The 7,992-nt window shown below is 31.9% G+C and overlaps 1 protein-coding gene across 1 annotated transcript; it reads right to left on the bottom strand.

Moving 5' to 3' along the window:
• Window positions 1–1,012: 1,012 nt before the first annotated feature.
• On the bottom strand, window positions 1,013–3,671 carry LOC111919502 (trihelix transcription factor DF1). Its single transcript, XM_023915052.3, has 2 exons — window positions 3,247–3,671; window positions 1,013–2,766 (listed from the first exon to the last, which is right to left on the bottom strand). Exons 1-2 carry the CDS (start codon window positions 3,519–3,521, stop codon window positions 1,335–1,337), a joined length of 1,707 nt encoding a protein of 568 aa, XP_023770820.1. The 5' UTR covers window positions 3,522–3,671; the 3' UTR covers window positions 1,013–1,334.
• Window positions 3,672–7,992: the final 4,321 nt, after the last annotated feature.

Here is a 7,992-nt window from a genome sequence, read left to right as displayed (position 1 = left end):
CTTGGTTTTGTTTCATATATAAAAAAAACTAAACCAACCAGAATTTTAAAAAATTATGTTATTTTTTAAGAAAAAACTTTCTAAGTAAAATGACCAAAACTTTCAAATTAGTTTTAGTTTTAATCGAAACCTGATTCACTATCTAGACCTGTCAGTGAGACGGATTGGAAGCGAATCACCGTTGATCCAAATCCTTTAATAAATTTAAAAACATGATCTGCCCCACTCCAATAACTCTCATTGTTTTGAATAATCGAATACATACTCGTATCCACATAATCAACGAATACCCGGCTCATCAACCCAACCCTTTTACAATGTTAAAATTTCACAATTTAATGTGTAGAGCATAATAATATTTGTGAGAAAAAAATGTCTACTTGATGTAGATTACTTAATATTTAAAATCCAATACCATAGGAATTACTTTTTATTTAGACATCCGATTATATATATATATATATATATATATATATATATATATATATATATATATATATATATATATATATATATATATATATATATATATAATGGGACAGGTTATATTTTTATAAGTTGAACGAATCGGCAATGATTCATACCCAACCCATTTAATAAAAATATAAATATGTATGGATCGTAAGCGGATAATAGAATACAAAAATAAAACTCAAACCCATAAAATTCTTACGGGTTTAGAGCGAATCAAGGTCAAAATCCATACCATCGACAGGTCTATCAGTGTCTTCGGTAGAGGTCAACAAACTTTGCTCCATTGTCAACAATTACATTGTATTCACAAAATAAATCTTAAAATATTAAAAAGCTTAGTAAAATGATTTTATGAATTTTTTTATAGAAACTTGCATGAGTTTTAAGAGAAAAATAAAATAAAATAAATGAGTTGTTTTTAAGATAAAATAAAATCTTGAAAACCTAATGGTTTTTATGATAATTTCTCTTAAATAAACCACGAATAAAGTATAAACCTTTTCTGTAACCTACTATGCAAAACAAAATACATTACCAATTAGTCTAATAAACCAGTTTCTTTATTTCCTCCAACATCCTCCTCTTTATATAATTAAATTATTCTTTTTTTTGCAAATAATAATTAAATCGTAAAGTAAAACAACAATATACTATACTCTAAAAAACTTACAAAGTTACACCTCAAACCCATGTCACGACAGGAAACCCGACCCGTTTATCCATGGAACAACTTCTGTCTTCTGCAACTCAACTCCTGAATCCTGACCCACGTCTCTTTTGCCCCCATCCCCTTTCTTCCCGCTGCACTTTCTGATTGAATAAAGAACAAATCTCTCTCTCTCTCTCTCTCTCTCATAGTATTATGTTTCCGCCATCGTCACTGTAGCTACTGACGATGAGTTATTGTTGGGTGCAATCTCGTAATCGCCGCCTTCGTCTTCGTCGTCTTCATCTTCATCGTCATAATCATCTACGTTATTCTGGTGAATCGTAGGCTGTTGTTGCTGAACGACCGCCGCCGGAAGTGGCCATTGCTGCTCTGGTTCTGCCATAATCGGTTCCATCTGGGTGGTTTCCGGTAACCTGAGACTACTGTGGCTACTGTTGTTGGCTCTCTCCCTATAAATAGCATCGAGCTGGTGAAAGTATGGACATGTTTTAGAGTCTTCGGGTCTTTTCTTGCTGCTTTCCTTCACCTTCTTGTAGTACTTGTTGATATTCTCCCATTTTTCTTTGCACCTTTTTGCATTCCTGTTATACCCGAGCTTTATCATTCCGGCGGATATCTCCTCCCATAAAGGACCTTTTGGTCCGCTGTCTTGATACTTCATGTCCAGAGTTGTCCGGAGTTTGATCAGTGCGTACACTTCTGTTTTTGGCCATCTCGATGGGCTTGGCGCTAGGATAATATTCGAATTTCCTCCGCCACCGTTTTCTACATTCTTCACCACTGGTGCCGCCGGTAATACCGGCGGCTGAACTTGATGTTGTTGCTGCGCTGGTGGTGGCGTTGGTGTTTGCGGTGGTGGTGGTGGTGGTGTCTGTAGAGGTTGTAGATTCTGCTGCTTTTGTGGCTGTGGCGGTGGCTGCTGTGAGATTTGAGTGACGGGATTGTTCGAGTTTTGTTCGGTTATCTTCTGTAAGAACGTGATGACGGCGGCGTCTTTAGCGGCGGCGATGGATCTCTCCTGCACCAGAAGCTCATGCTCCCGGTTCATTTTCGCCATCTCTTCTATTCTCCAAGCTTCTTCTCTGGCCATCCGGTCTCGTTCTCGTCTCTCGATCTGATCAAGGAATTTCATCTGCAGCTCCTCTTGTTTATGAATAACTTCCGTCATCAACCTCCCAAAAAAATCCTTCCACTTCCTCTTCCTCTTCCTCCTGAGTTCCGGCGGCTCCTCGTCGGAAGAAGTAGATGAAGACGTGGTGTTCGAAGACGAGAACGGAAAGGCACCTGCACTGGCACCGGTACCGCCGTGATTAACCATCGCTGGTGCTGCAACGGAGATAGGACTGACGTTTGTCTGATGAGAATGAGATCCAGTGACGTTGAAAGGAATTACAACAGACGGCTGTGAGAATGGATGTTGAGCGGTGGTGGTAGTTGTCATTCCGGCCGGTGGTCTTTGTGTATTTGCTTCGAGAGCCTCTAATTGATCGAAGAATCGATAGGTTTTTCCGTCGGCTTTGGAGGTGCGACCTTCTTTGGTTCTCTTGTGATATTTGTAGACGTTTTCGAATTTCTCCTTGCATTTCTTCCCACTTCGATGATACCCGAGCTCTCCAAGTTTTCTGACAAAGTAAAAGCTTGATAAATATCGATAAAACAAACATGGCGTCTGAATTCTGATTGTTATTTGCATAAAATAAACCTTGAGAATTAACGTCACTGAGTAAAACAAGAATCGACTAAATTTGGGCGGAGTCGGAGTGCATTGGGAAAGAGAAAGTTTCCTGTTTGGATCTGGTCATCGTTTCAAATTTGAACAAGTAAAAAAAAAAACAATAATTGAAAAATCTGAAAACACGAAGACAAAATTCAAACGGAATTCAAATTCAATTCACGTTTTTCGTCAGCCATTTCTTCATTCCCAAATTACTTGCACGAAATGCTGAGAACGGAATTCAAATCAATCAACTGGATGATTAATTTAATGTTTGAAGGAGATATTCAAATTCAATTCACAGATCTGGTTTTCAGTCCAGAATATGAACAAATTCACCTCGAATCGAGAGTAAAACAAGATTGAAGGATTGAATAATTGATTTTACCTTGAAACTTCATCCCATAATGGACCTTTGGCACTCGCATCACGAAAAGCGAAATCCATTTTCGACCGGATTTCAATCAACGCCAATGTTTCCTTCCTCGGCCATCCGTTTCCACTCCGTTCACCTTCGATTCTTCCTCCAGTTTCTTCTTCGCTAAATCCACCGCCTAATTCAACTGCAACACTTCCATGAGCTTGTACTGGTTGTTGTGGCGGCTGTGCCGGAGTGGCGACATCGCCGGAGTTTCCAATTAATCCCGGAGGTCCCTGCAACATCACCTTTCCTCCTCAGGAAGGAGAAGAAGAAGAAGAAGAAGCAATGTATTGGAAGGAAGACAATTACTAGGGCTTAAAGAAAAGGATAATAAAAATTAAAAATGAAAAAGGAAATAGTGAATAGTGAATTGTTGAGGGTTTTATGATGTGCCTGTGAATTTATTTCGATGGGATCCCTTCGTAATAAAAAAATAATATTACGTGGTTTTTTGTTATCTGGAAATTCGAAAAAAGAAAAAGAAAAACGAGTAAGTAATTAAAAATGAATAAAAGAAAAAAAGAAATTATTTTGGGTGTGGGGAATCTTTTGGTGTTATTTTTGTTATCATTTTCATGCCGTATAAATCATGTTTCTTTTATAAGAATTATTTACATTTGATCACTTTTAATTGTTTTGATTAAAAAAAGCATAAAAAAGACATTACATGTTGTAAAAGTAGGCAAGTGTGGATGGATGTTTTTCTTTATAACTATAATAATTGTTTGCATTTAGCTTTTTAATTGTTTTCCTTTTCAAATTCGAAAAAAGTCATTTCAAGTTGTAAAAGTTAGCAAGTTTGGATAATATTCTTTTTTACTATAAAAATTATTTTTATATTTAAAGAGTTCGTTTGAAATAACATCTTTAATCATATTTTATTTTTACATTTTATATTTGAAGTTTGAAATAGAATTTAAAATGGTTCATCTCCAACTCTATTTAAAATGTTATTTTACACTTTAAAAATAAAGTGTGTGAGAGGTTATATAATGTACACTTCAAATTTAGAGTGTTGCAATTCATTTCTTTATTTATAGACTGCTAAAATAGAATTAGGTTGAAATATATACAATGGAAAACCTATATGGTGTATTAAGGTGATATGGATGATTTTTCAAATTTACCATTAAATGTAAAATTTAATATATATTCATCAAAATTTGTCAAAAATATATCACGAATTCATTCGAAATTCATAACAAAGTCCTAATAAATGTAAATTCAATGTAAATATGTCGTAAACATTTTATTTGTAATGAGAACTATCGTAGAAAATAAGTTTTTTTAATAGCACAACCTTCAAAATAATTATGCAACCAGTAATAATTTTTTATGTGTCCGCCACCCATCGAGTATATACTTTATTTTACACTATAAATAAAATGTAATGACAAAAATATAGCGAGGTTGAAGAGCAAAAAATGACGATTTATTTTCATAAGCAAAAATACTTTGTTTTAGTGATATAATCAATGGTTAACACAATGTTTTAAAAACTGGTTTGAACCGGCTGGTTGGATCGGGAACCGGGAGAGGAAGCGGTTCAAGTATCACCGGTTTTACATTGATTTCTGAAACGGATTGAACCGGTTGGTTTTTAGAAAAAACTGGTTGAACCGGTCAAAATAAACTGGTTAAACCGAATAAAAACACATGAAAAAGAACCATTTACATAATAAACTTTGGTGATTTTTTTGAAATTTATTTAATTTTTTCTAAATAAAAACATATGATAAATGTTATAAATTCATTTGATGTGTTTGTATTCATCAAAAACTATATTTCGTTTCAGTATTATATTATATTTTCTTTTTGACGTATATGGATTAATGTAAAATACTAAAACTTATGGTTATATGTAGTATTTGGATTCATTTACAACTTATTTTTATGTGTATTTTTAATGTTTGAACTTGTAAGCATCAAATTCATAATTTCTATATGTATGTATGTGTAGGGAAATAGAAAAAACATGAAAATATATAGAAACTGATTCACCCGGCGGTCGAACCGGTTAAATCGGTTGAACTAGAAACCAGTCACCATACCGGTTCAACTAAAAAACCGGTTTTTAAAACATTGGGTTAACCTCTTAAATAATCATCATGATCTTTATAATGAAATATTATTAAATTCAAGGATTGAAATATACAAAATATATGATGATTAAAATGTTGGAGTTTACCAAAGGCCTTTTAATCAAGTGGTATTAAGCGTTGTTCTCTTTTTGTGAGGTCGAGGGTTTAAATTTTGTCGTGAACGTTGATGAATTTAGGTGTTAGATTTGGAATAGATTAGACTAGCCAATTCAAAAAAATATTAGAGTTTAACAAGTGGTTGAAGTGATAATTGTTCTTCACTTCATTCTTCAAATCTTTGCATAAGATTCAAGCTTGTAAGTTATCATCTTTATATCAAGTATCTAATTATAAGTGATATAGTGAATTGACTCCGTCTTTAACCATACATGTAAAAATGAAAGCCTTCAAAAACTAATACAGGTTTACAGATCAAGAAATTCACAAGTAAATGACCTAAGTCTTGTTTTCTAACATTAGTGATGTATTTAATGGTTGGAAAGAAATAGAAAAAGATTTATGTAGTTTTGGAGGACATGAATGATGAAGCCATTGGTAAATTGGAGGATGAAAATGAAGATGCAAATGAATACACATTTACATTTGTGGTCAGAAAAAGGAATAACTCAAGCAATTTGACTTACATCAGCTGATCAAATCAATCATAACATTGATAAGAAAAGAGTCTGATGGAAATGGTGATTGTCGAATTAAAATACAAGAAATATCAAATCTAGTTGGTCTCTTGATACGAAGATCGAACCCTAATCTTCTATAACATCTTCATCTTATTCAAATTGATGATGTTCAATGGTTCAAAAATCATAATATTTAACGGTTTTCGTTTTTTTTTTTCATCTACATCTCCGACATCTTCATTTTGAATTTTTGATTCCATCATTTTAGTTTTGATTACAGAGATCTTAAATTTTGAACACCCACTTTATTTTCAAAAATTAAAGTTAAAAAGAATACTTATAATGAAAAGACACAAAGAATACCCGAACTAAGTTGATTAACCTTCATCTTTTACCATGCAACTTTGACTATATCGATGATATGATTCACTTGTTTAACATGAGATAGAGATAGAGATCCATTTTTATTTTATAATTATTAAAATACTAAATAAATGTTAAAAATATATAAAAACAAATTAAAGTTGTATAATAGTCTTTTCAATTTTAACAATAATCAAATTCATAAAATAAATTCTCATCTTCGGATTTATGATGGAAGTTTAAAACTTTTTAACTTGAATCCAAAAACCCGCAAACCATATGGACAAATTTTTGTTTTGGACTCTTAATTTAAATAAATTTGACTGAAATACGAATTAAATAAATAAATACTCATATAAAAGATAGAAAGAAAATGGGTACAAAAGCATATGGATGGATGTTGGAGATAATAATAAGTTGGTTTTGTATGTCCAGCTAAGTATAGTTAAAAGCCGGCCCACGTAGGTCAGCTTTGCTTTTCGGCATCTTTTGTATTTCACCGGCTCACCATCTTACCCTAACTTTTAAATATTTAAAATACCATTCACTCATCAACCAAAATATATTAACCTTTCTTAACATAATCACAATATTTTTTATTACTACAAAATTCAAATATATAAAACTAATAAAATAATGAGTGGTAATTAATAAGTTAGTGAGTAGAGTGAATGAATAATGATTCTTTGAGGTATCCTCTTCATCTCCATGTGGAATTAAAGATTCCCCTTTAATTGGGTTGTTGTTTGTGATGCACTCAATTCCATCTCCACCGCCACTTAATTCCTTTCAACTTTTATTACTACTTTTGGGGTCTTATTTATCTTTTATCCTTTTTAACATTTAATTATTCCTCAATTTTTATAAATCACATGTTTTTTATTTGTTTTTGTTTATTAAATCACTATCACATGATTAGAGATTTTGATTCCGGAATAAAAATCTAATGATATGTGATCTTTTATGAAAGAAAAATAATAATATTTTAAAACTGATTATTTTAAGTATATAAAGTAGTATTGTGTAAAGAATAAATGGGTTTAGAAAGAATACTAGCTGACCATAATCTTACCATCCTAAGTTAATCATGTTTGGAATGGGAGATACAAATGTAATTGCGTATGGGTTTTTGTTTACGTGCAACTTGTGTTGGTTTAAAATGAATTCGAAAACGACATAAGTGCCGATTACTAACGACAATAATATTTGGTTTCAAGTAAAATATCAAGGTTTCGTTTCATTTTAAACTTACTAGAGAAATATCTTAATATCACAAGTCATATAAATACGTCTATGTTTGACTTGATAAGATGGCATGGCTTGATTAAAGAAGTCATGTTGGTGATATATATATATATATATATATATATATATATATATATATATATATATATATATATATATATATATATATATATATATATATATATATATATATATATATATATATATATAGGGTTATGTTATTTTGTTTTCATTATCTATTGTGTGCCCGTATGACTGATTCTGGACCAATCATTTTAGTTATTATAAGAAAATAATTAATGCATATTACATGTTGAAGATATAATAGGTATTAATTACATCTTCAACATTTAATATGCATTAATTACTTTCTTAAAATAACTAAA

Source organism: Lactuca sativa, chromosome 9, assembly GCF_002870075.4.
Source record: "Lactuca sativa cultivar Salinas chromosome 9, Lsat_Salinas_v11, whole genome shotgun sequence".
Lineage (NCBI taxonomy): Eukaryota > Viridiplantae > Streptophyta > Magnoliopsida > Asterales > Asteraceae > Lactuca > Lactuca sativa.
Note: the sequence above shows the minus strand (reverse complement) of the source record. Positions and strands in the feature narration are given on the sequence as shown.

Bases quoted from the DNA above. Each gene is read 5' to 3' on its own strand.
- LOC111919502 (XM_023915052.3), bottom strand. From the start codon at position 3,521: ATGTTGCAGGGACCTCCGGGATTAATTGGAAACTCCGGCGATGTCGCC. The intron at 2,767-3,246 runs GTAAAATCAATT...TTACTTTGTCAG, and splicing joins TTATGGGATGAAGTTTCAAG to AAAACTTGGAGAGCTCGGGT.